This window comes from Poecile atricapillus, chromosome W, assembly GCF_030490865.1.
Source record: "Poecile atricapillus isolate bPoeAtr1 chromosome W, bPoeAtr1.hap1, whole genome shotgun sequence".
Classification (NCBI taxonomy): domain Eukaryota; kingdom Metazoa; phylum Chordata; class Aves; order Passeriformes; family Paridae; genus Poecile; species Poecile atricapillus.
The window spans coordinates 3,157,239-3,173,171 of NC_081288.1; the positions used below are offsets into that span (position 1 = coordinate 3,157,239).

General features: G+C 47.8%; 1 protein-coding gene across 1 annotated transcript in view; it reads left to right on the forward strand.

Annotated features, from left to right (window-relative positions):
* Window positions 1-15,933, forward strand: part of LOC131591803 (plexin-A4-like) — a 417,581-nt gene that overhangs the window by 326,923 nt on the left and 74,725 nt on the right. The window contains exon 10 of the mRNA XM_058862866.1: window positions 8,803-9,003. Coding sequence (XP_058718849.1) covers window positions 8,803-9,003 — 201 coding nt within the window. The remainder of the gene's footprint in view (window positions 1-8,802; window positions 9,004-15,933) is intronic.

Sequence of the window (15,933 nt, forward strand, 5' to 3'; positions counted from 1 at the left end):
ACACCTTCTGATTTAGGTAAGCACTTCCAGTTAATAGGTGCTTGTACCATCCTCAGTTCCTGGAGCTATGATCTCACAGTGGGGGCTGCTCATGAGAAGCCTTTGAGCATGTACAAACAAATTAGAGAATTTGCTGCTGTTTGCCAGTCACAGTGACTTGCACTGAAGTGAAGAAGAAGAAGAAGAAAAGTGTGAAGTGGTTTCTGTTATTTTTGGGTATCTTTTGCCATCTCTGAGCCTTTCTGGCCTGCAGTCATCCAGCTGGCAAAGGAAAAGGCTGGTAACATTCCATTTCTGCAGTAACTTTCAGCAGGGTTTCAGAGATTTATTAATTCATAGAATCATAGACTGGTTGGAAAAGACCTTCAAGATAATCCAGTTCCAACCCCCTGCCATGGGTAGGGACACCTCCCACTATCCCAGGTCTGATCTAAGCCCTGTCCAGCCTGATCTTGGACACTTCCAGGTGTGTGGCAGCCACAGCTTCTCTGGGCACCCTGTGCCAGGGCCTCACCACCAATAAAATAAATAATTTCTTCTTAATATATATCTATATATCTAATATCTAATCTGTTTCTGATAATTACGGTGGTGGATCTTCAGGAAATCTGTCCTGGTGCACAACAGCTCCATCCTTTCTCCCTTCATCGAGACCTCCAGCCAGACCACCACAGAAACTGAGAAATGATGGAAAAAGGCTTTTTTGAGAGCAGTACATCCTACCTTAATGCACATCTTGTTTTCTTAGAGCTCAGCCTCACCTTGTGAGTGACTAATCAAGGACCTCCTCGTGTGATTTCGAGGAGTAACTCAGGGAGCTTGGTTGGGATGAGAGATACCAGAAACATCTGACACTCAGTACAGTGTCCCTGCTGCTTTTCATAACAGTTGGGCTGCTCATCTTTGTCATGCAGGATTATCTATCCCACAGGACAGAGCGATCTCAGAATGCAGCAGGGTAATGTTCATCTGTCCCCGCCAACACAGCATCCTTGAAAAAATGCTGGGAAGGGCTTATGTTGTTTTGAAAGCCTCATTGCAGTGCTATTGTAATGCCTCAAGTGGCTACAGGGTTTTTTGGCTCTCTGGATATCTGTCAGGGCTGCTGGGATCCCTGTGGCACCCCACAGTCTGAGGGAGGAAGGACAATTCCCCATTCACACAGCCCAGAGTGATGTCTTGGCTTGGAAGCCAAAAGAATTTGCTTTTCTCCACTGTAGCATCAGCTGCATTCACTGCTTTGGGGCCTGGCCAAGGAGAAACATTCTCAGGATGTTGAGGCTGCAGATAAGAGGTGAGGCTGGAATGTGTGTCCTGCCTCTCTTGGGGCATCTCCAGGAGTCCACACCCTCCTTCCCTGCCTGGTCCTTGAGCATGAGTCCATTTGCTTTGGCTTGGCTGTTTTCTCATGCTGCCGTGGATCTCGGGGAGGGAGAGGATGATAAGAGCTGTGATATCGTGATCCTGACCTTCCCACCGTGGAAGCCAAACTATGATGACTCCCTGGGCTTCTGTCCTGGTTTCTAAAGGAAGTGTGTCTGTATCAACCTGACCTCTGTGTGACCTCCAGCCCATCTGTTCCTCTGTCTCCTCCGTTCACTTCCAAACTCACTGGCCATTCTTGGCCTCGTTGGGCCAAATTCTGGAGCTCCTAAAGTTCCAGAGAGTCTGGAGTTCTCAGGTTCCCACTGACTGTAAAAATGCACAGCTTTAGAGGAGAAATAGACCTTCAGTCCTCTTAGGAAGAAAGCGCTACAGCTTGGGCTCAACCTTCATTAGACCCCAGAAATCTTCATGGGAGAGTGTTGTCATGGGAATGCCTCCCACTTCTGAGGAATTCTGGGTTGGATAATGTCCCTTATGTGTGCCAAACCCTTTTCTTTGCACTGGTTAATAATGAACTTAGTTGGGGAGTGACAGGTCAATGTCATTATCATCAAATCAGAGTGATTTGGGTTAGAAGGGACCTTAAAAATCATCTAATTCCAACCCCTCTGCCATGGGGAGGAAGATACACGGAAGTTCTTGTGAACTTCTGATAGAACTCCTTACAGAAGGACAGAAGGCTTGCTGGGAAGGGTGCAGATTTGTATAGGCACAATTAGAGAAGGAATTAATTACTGTTTGATGAGCTGCCTGTGCTCTGCTCAAAGCCTTCCACAGCTTTACACAACCCAGTTTTCCTGTGTGAGTTGTTCAGAAGAACTCTCTTATTTAACCAAGGCTTTCCTTTAACAAAAGTCAGATTACCCAAGTAAATACACGATTTTCTTGTCTCTTGCATGCACACCACCTTCCTCAATGCACACATTCGTATTATTTATGATTTCCAGGCTCAGGAAGCATCAGGACTGAGGCTGCTCACATGTCTCCAGTAGCCACTTTCCAGTGAGCAGATGGACCTCTCGACAAAACCATCGACTGTTTTTGTCACTAGTCCACTCCCCTAATCCGGTGACCAGAAGGCTCCTGCTCTCTGGATCATTACTTCTCCTTCTGAGAGAGTGTCAAAGCAGCAAAGGGCCGAAGGAAAGCTAATGTTGTGTCTCTATTTAAAAGGGATAAATGTGGCGCTTGGATAATTATGGCAGCCTGACCTTGATCCTCATGAAATAATGGACCAGCTAAGAAAGACTCTATTAATAAAGAATTAAAGGAGGGTAAAATCATTAATGTTCATCAGCAGTGATGTGTGGACTGACTTCAGAGGCAGAACAGTCCTGGGTTAGGATCAAGCTCTCAACAGCCCTGGGTCATTTCCCAGCTCTGCCTGCATGGCCTTGGGGGAATCACTTTGCTCCCAGGCAGCAGGAGTGGGCAGTGAGCCACGGGAGGGGAGGTTGGTTATCTTCATTTAGATCCTGCACTTGAGCAGCCACTCTCTGGTGATCAGCATCACTCACCACTCCCCAGCCTTCACAACGCTGAGGATCCAGGGCAGCTGAGCTGATGATCTCCTGTCCATCAGTGAGGAGGCTCTGGAAGAGGTATCCCAGAGAAACTTTGGATGTCCCATCCCTGGGAGTGTTCAAGGCCAGGCTGAGGTCTAGTGGAAGGTGTTCCTGTCCATGGCAGGGGGTGGAACATGATAATTTTTAATGTCCCTGCCAACCCTGCCCATTTTATGATCTGCTGGTCTCCTTCCAGCTGTGGTGTCTGTGCCCTAATCTGTGCAATCCACCACAAAATGTGCAGAGAGCTAAACCAGGGCCAAATCTCTTCCCTAGCCTGGCCACCAGCCTCCAGGCCAACCACCTTTTACCAGACACCAGAACCCCTTGCAATGCCTGACAAAAGAGAGCTGGAATTTGCTCCTGAGTGTGTGTAAGACTCTTAACTGGAAAGGAGCCACCAGAAGTGACAGAGATGCAAGGACTCAATTATTCCTTTGTTGTCTCTGCAGATGTTTACACTTCCCATAAATCCTGTTGCTTTCTCCTCATCAGCTGCCTTTAAAGTTCGGAGCGTTTTCCTCATGTATTATTACTTTTGCTGTGCCAATAAATAAGCACACCATCAATCAAACTAACAACACTGTAAACTTAGGAAGTGCAGATAAAATATATGGTGCATTCAAAAATTCTTTGACCGGGTGAGCTTTTTTCGGAGCTGGTTTGATTGCTGCTGGTGCCGATGTAAATTTGAGGGAAGTATATCCAGGAATTTATGGAGCTTGGATTCCTGCCTACAAGGCATTGACCTGATTCCACTTTATAACATAATAACGTTCCCCAGCACTGTTTGTGTAAATTTTAAATATAATTTTTACGACGTGAAGAATTAGTGGTATAATAATGTAAACGCAGCGTGGACTGTAACTCACCCCTTCTCCTCCTGCACTGGGGATGGAGAGCTCCTTGCTGCCTCCTTCTCCAGATTATCCTGGATCTGGGAAGAATCTGGGAAGCTGTGCAGGAGTTTAAAAGGAACCAGCTTGGCAGCCCTGGAGCCCTGGGTTTGCAGCAGTACAGGGTGGTGACCCTGTGTGATCATGCAGAGGTGTGAGAGACAACTTCAGGAAACAAATTCCAGGCAGTCCCTGCTGCCTCTCATTTGTAAACTTGCATTTTTCCTGTGTTTTATCCAGGCAAAATCTGATTTCTCCAAAATCAATGAAAGGTTAGGGGGGTTTTGCCTCTTTATTGCATGTTTTCCCTCTCCTTTTTCTCATTCCCTGCCTTCCTTTTCTTTCTCTTTCCTCAGTCTGTTTTTGTTTTGATGTTTTTTTTAATCTAGTTTAATTTACAGAGCATCCAGATGCTGTGGTCTAGATATCTTAATAAAAACCCAATCCCTGCCTCTCAACTCTTACCCTCTTGACTTGATTACAGCAGAGTGGGCGGGTGACAAGGCCAGAGGGAACACAGAGAAAACAGAACATTGCAGCTCGGCAGAGCAGATGAACAAAAGATGTATTTATTTACGTAATATCTGAGTAAATAACATTCTGAGTTTCATTTCTTATGGGGTCCCAAAGGGCCTGAGTGAGTCAATCTTGGTCACCACTTAGATTCACTGCATGGTCATTTTTTTTTCAGGCAAGATGCCTTGGATAAGGTGAAAAGATTGTTGCTGGATGAGGGATATTGAAAGGAAAGTCTTAAAAAAGCCCTGTAAAGTTGAGGATAAAGAAACGGATTTTAATGGCAGAAGAAAAGAGGAACTGGTTGCTTTGAGAAAAAATTAGTGCTGGAATGAAAAAATGAAGGAGCAATGAAGGAATTAGTGGTCTGTTCCTGAATGGAGGTGACTCCCACTCTTCTGGGAAAGGAAGGGTGAAAATCCATTGCCAAGGGTTGAGTTTATCTGGCCAGTGGTGCCCCCAATGCCCTGAGCATTGGGTGAACTGTAGTTTCCTTCCATGGAAAGTGGAGATCCAGCCAATGCTGGGATCTTGTGGGAGCAGCATGAAGGGAAAGTTGGGAAGGTTCCCTCCCCTGAATGCTCTGGCTGACAAGAGATGCACAAGTGGAGATGAGTGTGAGGTGGGGGCTGTTGATAGGTGGGGGGTTCATTGCATTTAACCTTCGTGGATGTGTTCTCTGTTCCCACATGGAATGTCTGTCATCCAAGGTAGATAAAACTCCTTTTCTACCGGAAACTGGAAAACAATTTGATGACCCTTTGGATCATAATCCTGGCCAAAAACAATAACAGAGAGTGAAACTGTTCAAAATGAGGTTGGAAGAAAACCTGTGCAGTATCACGAGGCTGTGAAACATCCCGACGTGCCTTTTCCTAGGAGAGGAACTCGTGGTATTTGGTCTCCAGCTTATACTGGGAAACAGCACAGTGAAACCTCCATGAAATCGTAACTCTGGAGGTATGAATCACCATAAAGAAACCAAACTAATTAGCTCAGGGCTAAGACCACACAGCCTCAGAGAGGCCTCCTCGATCTCTTTAGCAGCATCCTCACGATGGCTCTCACTGGAGACCGGCTCGGGCTCAGTTCTGATGAGGGCCATAACGCACATGTGAGAGAAAAGGTCTTCATATTTCTGAGACTTTATTATTCCTGCAAGCTACAACAAAACACATTTGCAGGCGCTCTATGAGGAGTTATAAATAAAGAAAATTAAACTACCATCGACCCAACGAGTACAGCCCATTTCATGCAGTGTTTTCACTGCAAAAGCTCTCTGACTTGGTAATTGGCAAAATTTTGGTGATGTGAGGTGTGCATCGCTGCTGATACCAGTAATTGGCAAGGGTGGAGGGTATTGTTTTAAATGGACTGACTCATTTGAAAGCATTCAAGAAGTAGAATGAAGCTACACAGACAAAATGAATCAACAATGATTCTCTGGATTGGGAATCAGCTCCCCTTGGAGTCAGGCAAAAGATTTAATTTATTATATATTGAAGGCAAAAAGGGATGGGATTGTGCCTGTCCTTGGTGCAGTTGTTGGCAGCCTATGATTTTATTTCCCCTACATCCTGTGAAAACTGTGTTTTTCCAACCTAGGTGATGTCCGTAGCAAAGAAGGGTGAAGAGAAAGTGCTTCCACTGCAAAATGACCAAAATAACTCTTTTTTTGCAGAGCCTTCTGCTTGGGTCTGCTCTGGTCAGCTTGATGTTTTCCCCTCAAAAGTACAAACCTGGCCAAGCACCCAAAGCTTGACACAGGCTGCAAAATGAGTTCTGTGTTTGAATCTGAACCCAGAGCCCGGTCCAAGCTCTGAGGTTTTATGCAGTACATCACCCAATGAAATTGCCTTTTCCCCTCCCCGTTTCAATTAGAAAGAACATTAGGTCAATCAGATAAAGCCACATTGGGAGGATTTCCTCTTTATGGCGCTTGCCTCTTCAATTATCTATAATGAACTTCCTCACAGCACTGCAAAGCTTTTTATATGCAAACGAACCCTGTTTTGGGGCTGCCTCAATCACGGCTTGTTAATGAACTTGAAACAAGTGTTATCAGAAAGGTTACAGCACCAGTGGTGGAGGGGGACAGGATAAAGCCACACAAGAAAGACCAGGCTGAAGAGCTGGGATTGGCCTGCAGGTAACAGAGTGGACTATCTCCAACCTGCATCCCGCAGCCCTCATCAGAGGCTTTTCTCTGTGACAGACATCAAGTGAAATGCCCACTCCTGGGAAACGGCTGCTCGGCAGCAGATAGGGCTTTCCCACCCTCCTGCCCCACTGATCCCCTCTGCCAGTGCATCTCTCTCTCAACTCCTGGAGCTGGGGACAAAAAAAAACACGTGGAGAGGCTGCTGCCAATGTCTTTTCTTGTGCCAGGAGAAAGAGAGGAAGCTGAGGCAGAGGCCCCCAGGACATGTTGGGCAGGTGATGGGGAAGGCTCAGGGGTGTTGAAGCCATAAGGTCCCACATGCTGTTTGTATGAGGCATCTGCTGGTGTGAGCAGTACTGAAAACTCTTTAATATAGCCTAAATCACCTCCTTCTTCTGTCCTTTGGGGTTTTTATTGCTCTTAAATCAGAATTATAGATCATGCCTCACTTTCTTGTGGTGATTAGCTGCAGGGAACCTTAATGCTGGTGTGCCATGGTATGGTAGGACCATTGAACCCAAGCTTGGGAAGGCTTTCCAGATGGTTAAGCCTTGCTCTTTTATCAAGAAAAATGCTTCTGTGACACTTCACCCCTTGTGTTTCAGCGTTAGAAGTTCCCTGGAGAGGTTTCATCACAGAACAGCAGGACAGGGAGTGCTGGAACAGGCTACAGCTCCTCAATCCTCCACCCCCAGAGTGCAGAGCATGACAGTGGTGAAGTTCATCCCTGCATTGCAGCACTCCATGGGTTTTCCATCTCCAACCCTTCCACCTTCCAGCCAGGTTAATGGGATGGCAGCACACATCAAGCCAGGCCTTGTGCCAGATTATCTCAGGCAAAGAACCACTGGATCCAAGGTGGTTCAGCTCCACCCAGCTCCAGTGGCTGTGCTTGGCTGTCCTGGTTCTGGTGCCAGCCTGGGCAAGGCCAGCTGAAGCCCATCAGTAGCTCTCCGTTAATTCCACCATGAGCATCACCCTGCAAGTGCAGGTGAAAAATCATCTCTCAGACTCCTCAGCACCCGCTTAGGACAGACCCTCAGATCCTCTTTGGGACTGGGGAAGGTTCTGGACTTCACTGCAGGGATGCACTGGGTGGTTACTGGATTTTCTCCCTGTCCCTGGCCAGGGATGAGCTCACATCCTCCATGTGGTGGCTGTTTGCTCTCGTAACGCTGTCCCCAGTTGGTGTAACTACAGATGTTACACGTCTAATCCATTTCTTTATCTCCCTAAGCTATTTGCTTCAGTAAGATACTCCCACCATCTGCTCTAACAAGATCCCAGGCTCTCAATAAGCCATAATTTCCACTTTTGAGCCCTTCAGTCCCTTTCCCTACTTTTCTGCCCCGAATCAGTCATTTTCCTCTTGCCCACACCTACAGTTCCCTGTCTCTGCTGGCACCAACTGGACCTGGCTTTAACTTTGGCCAGGACAGGCAAAGGCTGCAGTAATTTCCTAAAGAGCTGATATTGTCCTAGAACCCATGAAAGGGACATTTTGCAGTTGTCTGACTGTGCTATGGAGAAGCAGAGCGTGGCCATTCTAACTAATTAAGCTGTGCTAATTAATGACACTTTAAATGCAGCCACCTGTGAGGCACCTTTGGGTGTCCAGGGCTCACCTATGTGAGGGACCCATGAAGAGGCACCACATTAGCAACAACCACTTGGCATTTCTCCTTTTGGGAGCCAAGCTTTTCCAAGGGGTCTCCACAATTTTTGTGACAGTTGTTTCTTGGCAGCTGGGTCTAGATCTCTGTAATGAATAATTTGTCCTTTTCTGAGACAAAATAAACTCTCTTTTTAACAACCCTGACTCCATAGGTTCTAACAGGTCTTGCTGGAGCTGTGCCTTTTGTGCAGTGCTGTGTTGGCTGTTGGGAAGTGAGGAATTGTGCTCAGATTTTTGCTTTATTCACTTTTATCATGACATTGTGACTGGGTTAAGTCTGTGGAAAGAACATGATTGCTTTTCCATTACCTGAATAAACAGAGCAGGTATTAAAAAGCACCAGAGGTGGCTTCCCTGGGTCCTGGAGGCTGAAATAAGCCAGGGAGATAGGAAAGGATGGTCTATGAAAGCAATCCTTCCTCTCCTGTTTATCTGAGCCTTCCCAGGAATACTCCTTGAATAGCTCTGTAACAAACCAAGGCCCAGGGAGTTGTAAATACTTTGTAATCAGGAGGACTGAGAAGGTCAGGAAGCACCACAGGACCCTTCCTGAGGCTGGAAAACCCATGTGCTGACCTGGTGAGTTGTCTGCTCTCTCCCCAGGACTGTCCCCAGCTGCTGCAGGCTGAGAAGATCCTGGTGCCCGTGGAGGTGATCAAACCCATCACGCTGAAGGCCAAGAACCTGCCCCAGCCACAGTCGGGCCAGCGGGGCTACGAGTGCATCCTGAACATCCAGGGCAGCGAGCAGAGGGTGCCGGCCTTGAGGTTCAACAGCTCCAGCGTGCAGTGCCAGAACACCTCGGTGAGCACGGGGCCACGGAGGGACACCCAGCACCGTCCCCAGGGGAGCTGGGATCGTGCCACAGCCCTTCTTACCTAATCGAGGGTGCTGGAGTTGTTTTGTCTGGAGGAAAGAAGGCTCAGTGGAGATTTTATTCCTCTCTAGAACCAACTGGAGGTTGTGGTGAGGTTGTGGTCTGACTTTTCTCCCAGGCAACTGGTGATAAGACAAGGGGAGATGGCCTCAAGTTGTGCCAGGGGGAGGTTTAGGCTGGGTATTAGGAAAAATTAGTACTTTTCCACTGGAAGAGTGGTTAAACATTGAAATAGGGTGGAGGCAGTGGTGGAGTAACCATCCCTGGAAGTGTTCAAAGGAGGTGTAGACAGGGCACTTCACAATATGGTTTAGTGGGCACGGGGGTGTTCAGTCAAAGGCTGGACTTGATGATCTTGGAGGTCTTTTCCAGCTTTCACGATTCTGTGATTCCAAACACAGGCAGGAAAAGATTGGCTGGTAGCTTGAAGCTGCCCTTTTTTCTCCTTGGACTGGCTGGTGCCACCACTCCTGGTGGATCCCATCCTCAGGCTGGGCTGGAGCACCTCAGCCATGACCCACAGGCAGCAATATCAGCTCCACCTGCTCATTTCCCCACAGCACCACTAAAAGGGGTTCCAGGGGGACAGGTGTTCATGTCAGTGTGAGAGTGGAGGTTATTTTGGGAGACTTTGATGACAAAACCCCACATAAACAGTCTGACACGTGCCAGCATGTAATGGGGCAGAAAAAGGGTGAGAACACAGAATCCCAGAATGGGTTTGGTTGAAAGGGATCTTGAAAGTCATCCAGTTCCAACGCCTTGCACCGGACCAGGCTGCTCCAAATCCCATCCAACCTGGCCTTAGGCTGAGCCAAACCTTCCTCCAGCCCTCACATGCCCTTTGAGGAGCCTCTGCCTCTGCCCACCTCCACTTCCCCACCTGAAGTGCAGGACCTTTGACTCTCCTTGCAGGGAACCTGTGTGAGTCACTTTTGGGGACAAACCTGCTCTGCCAGCAGCCAGGAGCTGTGCCCAGGTGCAGTGGAGGCCTCTGCTTCTCGGGAGGCTTCTCCACGAGATTCGTGTCTCCAGGACATGCATTGAGTCATTTTCATTGCTGCTACTGTGAGATGATTTATTAGTCAAAGAGCTAATTACAGGCTTCAGCCACTTCACTGCAGCTCTGCCACTCCACGCTGGGCAGTGCTTGTCACAACATATTCTGCTGCATTAAGCAGGGCTGAAGATTGCAGGCAGTTCACACATTTTACATCTGTTGCAAACAAGCAACTTCCCAAACGATGCTCTTTTATTTGTTTGTTTTTTTTTTTTTGTCTCCCTCCCTCCTACCTCTCCCTGATTTTCATTACTGGTTAATGACCTGTGAGCATTCAGGTTTCAGGTTAAAAATGGAAGGACTGGGAAGTTAAGGAGGTATGCACATTTTCTTTAAAGTATTATTTTAAAATGGTGGAAGCTAAGGGGGAATTGTATGGTCATGGGCAGAGATTATGTGGGCAGAGATTATATCTGCCCAAAGAGTCTCCGAAGGCAAGACAGACCTTTAATGACCCTTTAGAGTCACGAATTCTCTGGCAGACACAGGCATTCTAATGAATTATCTCAGGGTGGTTTTAAGCATAGTTGGGCTGAGCAGGAAAGTAACTTCAGCCAGCCTCAGCATGCCACTTTGCAGAACCCAATAAAAGACTGGTTTTGACAGGTAATGGTGATTATTCCCACACTACCTGCATGCTCCAAGAAGTTGCCAATGCCTGGGACCAGAGAGGTGGGGTTTGATGAGTCCCCAGATGGATTTGCTGGTAGGATGCCTGAGTGCTGTGACAGCACCATTTTGACTTTAATGTCTGTTTTCCTAAGCCAGAACACTCCAGGCTCTGCCAGAGCAGCAGAGGGTGGCAGGGCTGAGCCTCAGGCTCGTGCCAAGGCGCTCCATGACCTTACTGCTGAGTGTTGTCTGCAGGATGCTTGTCCTGTGTTTGGTGGTGGCTCAGGTGGATCTCTTTCTTCTGCAGGGAGAGAGGCTCATTTGGAAATAAAATCAACTCTTTTCTGTCCTTTTTCTGCCTCTTCTCTCCCTCTGCCCTCCCCTTTCCCTCTCCCTCGCTTTCCTCCTTTTTCCTTCTCTTTTCTTCCCTTGTCTTTCCTGTCCTCCCCTTTCCTTCTCTTGTCTTTCCTTTCCTCCCCTTTTCTTCCCCTTCCTTTTGAAGGAGCTTTGACTCTCTGATTTAAGCTCCTTCTCCTTATTTTCTTTTTTTTTCCCCTGAGAAATGTTATTTCATTGTTACTTGGAATTTGCCAGGCACTGAGAGAAAGAGATGTGGAAGGGAGAGCCAGACAAAAGAAAGCAACATTCAGAGAGATAGAAAAAGGCAGCAGAGAAGCCCTGGCTGTTTGAGCAGGTGGCAGAGGACACAGACAATGGGAAGGGGTGCTGGAGATCTGTCTCCATCATGATTATTCCCTTCCCTGCCAGAATTAGCATTCAGGCAGGAGCCACTGCAGTACAATGAGCCTCTGCTCCAGGGGTCACCTGGCTCTGGAAAGAGCTGTCTGAGCCTGTTTGCAAATCGAACCAACCCCCTCTGACAGAGCTTTTTTACTCAGCAGAGTTGCTGGAGGAGGCACTGAATGTAGCACCTGCATTGCAGGCTTGGAGAAGGTCCAGGGGAGGGTGGGAGGATGTGCTGTGATGGTGTGTCCCTGGAGGGATGCTGTCCTGCCAGCAGATCCTTCTGTTGGTGCTGCACGCTAGACTAAGCAACCAGTCCTGCCTTGTTTTCCAGCAGGAGCCTCAAGATCTGCCCCCTCCCATCTCACACGAGGCATTTTGCAGAAAAACTTTGGCAAAACAGGATTTTTCCTACTTTCTCACAGGATAGGATCAGGAAAAGAGCCTTAACTTTTTGCTCTGCATTTCCTGATCCCTCAAGATTTACACCAGGGATCAGAGCCAGCTTAAGCACCTTTTCTAAGTGGCTCCAACTGCAGTTAAAGATGCTCTAAGGACACCCGGGTGTGACCAGTCTGTCGTTCAGTAATGTCACATCCAGCACTGACGGTCCCTGGGTGCTCAGCCCAGTCAGGAGCCAGATCTGCCTCTCTCCCTGCCTTTCCCAGAGACATTTTATTTGATAACAGCAATAAGTGACCGCAGGCAGCACCATTCGGGACAATTCTTGTTCTTGTCAAGTGGTTTGAGACTCTGAGCTCTGGGCTTTGTCCTCTGTCACACCACCCAAGGCATGCAATTATCACTCAGAGGGACCCTTCCTGCCATTCCTTATTGCACTTGTGATAGCTCTGCCAACAGCCTGGACATGGAGCGATGGGAGGGGATGAGAAGCAGGGGAGCTAAGCAGACACATAAATAAGTAAGTAAAAATGTCAGCAGGAAGGGCTGAAATTGCTGGATGTATCAGGGCAGGGTGCAATCTTCCCAGTGGGAAACAGTGGGAGCCCCAGCACTTGCAATCAGCCCAAAATTATCAGCCTTTGGCATGAGGAAGAGGGAGATGGGGAGGGCTGACCCACCTGAGCATGCCATGATCAGTGCCATTACCTGCTTCAGCAGCTGATCCCACATCCTTGCTTGGTTCCTGCACACCCTGGTTCCCATCAGCAAAATCCCTGCTGATGATTTTGTTTGGAATCCTTCACAGCTCTGTGTGCTGAGACCTGAGGTGGTGCAGCTGAAAGCGCTGTGTGGCTTAGGGACAGGAGAGCAAGTCTGTTCTATTTGTCACATCATTGCACTTTAGCAAGAGATCTCAGTGGCATTTGACTCCGTGATGTGGCTCACAGTGAAGGGAGTGATGAAAAAAAAAAAAAAAGAAATAAAAAGAAATCCAATAAAAAGCAGAGCTGAGAAAAAAATGAAGAGCTATTCACAGAAATCATGGGAAAGCACACTTGTGGGTGGCCAAAAGACAAGCACAGGGCTGAGAGTGGTAGAATCAGGGAATGGTTTGGGTTGGAAGGGATCTTAAAGATCATCCAGCTCCAAACCTCCCACTGGGAATGTCACACTTGTGCATCCCCTTCTCTAATGACTATTTATCTACATTTAAATGAAAGAGAAACCCCAATAATCACGTGGACTCTGTTGGGCTGGGTGATACCCAGTTATAAAAACTCAGTCCCAGCTCTGGAAAGCAAAAGATCCAAGGAAGCAGAATGACAGTGTGCAAGACGTTTTCTGCCTTTTTATGGCTGGAAATTTGATGCAAAGAAAGATTAAATGATTTCCACAGGATGGTGCAAGGGGTTGATGGCAGAGCCAAGTACAGGAATCAATCCCTGGATTTGAGCTCTAACCACAAAAGTGGTGTCAGAGAAATCAGACCAACACTAAAATTCTGCAGAAGTCTCGCCACTATTTGAGGTACTAATGGAAATACCATGAAACCCCTCTGGATTTATCATCCTAAATGTGCTCGAGCCAAATTACCAAAGGGCAGGATGCTGCAAGTGGTCAGGCATGGATATGGATTTGCACAGACTGTGGGAGTATCTGATACTACAGGAGAATTTGAAAGGCAAAAAAAAAGGATATTTGTGAGTTCCAAACATTGCTCCTGTGAATTACAACAGCTCCTTCTAGCAGCATTTTTTTGGCATTTCCTGAGGAGAGCCAGTCTGTGTTCCATGGAGCGCAGCCTTTCCTTCTCAGCTGGGTCCCCAAATTGCCCATAATTTTCTGCTTTGATGAGATGATTGTGATTAAAATCCAGACTTAGGGGTCAGAGTTACACCTTCTGGGATGTTTTGCCCATGTTGGAGCAGTTGTGGAAGGGAAGGGGGAGAGACAAGCCCTGATGGTATGAACACCTCTCAGGAGTGTCCGGGAAGCTCTGCTCTCCCGGAGATCGATGCTCCAGGCCTTTTTTCTCCCCTGAAACACATTTCCATCTTATTGTCACGGCTGAGCGAGTCCTTTTCAAAGGCCCCTGTTGAGTTCAGTGGGCTTTGAAGAGGGGTCACAATGAGTGAGCAGCTCCTGTGGTCTGAGGAGGATGGAGCATTTCCTCACCGTTCCTTTGCAGGTTGCTCTGTTTCGCTGCCGTGCAGTCCACGCAGCACCGGATGGGTCAGGCACGGGCAGTGTGAGCATCCTCATCCCAGCTGGCTTCATCCTCAGAGCCCTTCCCTGGGATTTATCCCCTCACATCCTTTTCCAGGTCTGGATCAAGCCTGCTGGGTTAAAAAGTCTAATATGTCTTTGCCCCTGGTGCTGCAGACAGATAAGATCTAAAATCCCAGCTGAGCTCCTGCATCTGGTGCTGAGATCTCCCATGGGAAGAAAGGCTCCAGGAGATTCCAGATGCCTGTCCCTGCAGCCCTGCCTAGGCTCTGCTTCCAGCTAAATCCCAAAACACACACAAGGCTCTGGTGAGGCCCTTTCTAAGACTCATCTTGTGACTTTAGGATGGCCAGTTATTCCATATATATCCCATTTTCCATTCCCAATCAGCATTTTCAAAGTCCTGTGCAAAGCAGGTGCTCCTGAGTGGCAGAAGTTTCATTTTTCACCAGTCTTCAGGCACTGTCCTTCCCACTCCTGACTCCCCATCCTCGCTCCCAGCTCTTCAGAGCTGGGAACAGCCAGTGGTGTGAGTCCAGACAGCTCATCTTGAATCTGGCTGGCAGGGACACCCAAAAGTGTCACAAAAATGCAAATCCTGAATGAGACTGGCGGGTCTGCTGCAAAGGACCTGGCTCACCTGGGCTGCTCTTTACCTCCATGGAAACCACAAATACCCATAAATTCCCTACAACTGGATCATAATCACAGGGTTTGCAGATTAATGGCTAATTGTGTTTAGTCTGTGCAAAGAGGAATCACTGTGCAAGCAGCTCCCACTCTGCTGTAATGGACAGAAATCACCAGTTGCCATTTACTCTGCAATTATACAGCAATTAATGGATAGAGGAAACCCCACCTGTAAAGCTCAGAGCTCTGGCCTCTCTGTGGATAACCACAAAGGGGCTTTAAGGGATGGGGGACTCTGCAGTGACATTTTTTGGCCCAGCCAAACCAGCTTGCTGGTTTGTACTGGGGAAAATCTTTTCCTTTCGAAGTGGGACTTTGTCCCGCTGTAGACCCCACTGCAGTGGGAGATCCCTGCCCTTAGCAGGGTAAATCCTGATGTGCACTGTGCCCAGCAATAGAAGCAGACACAAGATGCTTCTCCCCTCCTTTCTTGCTCCCTTCTGTCCTTTAATCAACCATCTCCTCTCCCACCCTGAGGCTCTTTGCCTTTTGGTGAGGTGTTGGGTGGAAGCTGCTGATGGAGGTGGGCAGCAGGGTTAGCCCTGGGTGAACTGGCTGGAGATAAATCAAAATCTAGGTGGAAAAAAAGCTCTCAGCACCTCGTGGAGAGGGCCTCCAGAGAGCAGCTTCCATTTCCTTCCTTGGGGTCACCTCTGTGTGCCTTGACTGCCCCTGACAAGCGTTTGTTTAAATCTCTCCAGCTCTCTCAGAAGTTTCTTGCAGCTTTTTAAGACATATTTGCTGGAAACTGAATACTCCTTGCTCCAGCTGAGGCCTTTCTGGTTCTGAGTAGAGAAAAGTGATTTCCTCCTGGGGTTTACACATGTAACAAACTCTATCTGCTCCATCCCCAAATGAGAATTGTTTGGGTTTTGGCAGCAATATGGCATTGTTGATTTACAGTCTGTTCATGATCTCCAGCAGTCCCCAGGCCCTCTCCTGCAGCACTGCCCAGCCACTCCAGTTTCAGAGTTGTTTGCATCAATTCCTCCTACTGAAAAATAGTCCCCATCTGCCAGCATTGAATTTCATTTGGTTGATTTTGGCCCAGTTCTACAATTTGTCAAGTTTGTTTTAAATTCTTAACCCTGCTGTTGGAGGTTCTTACACCCCTTCCAGG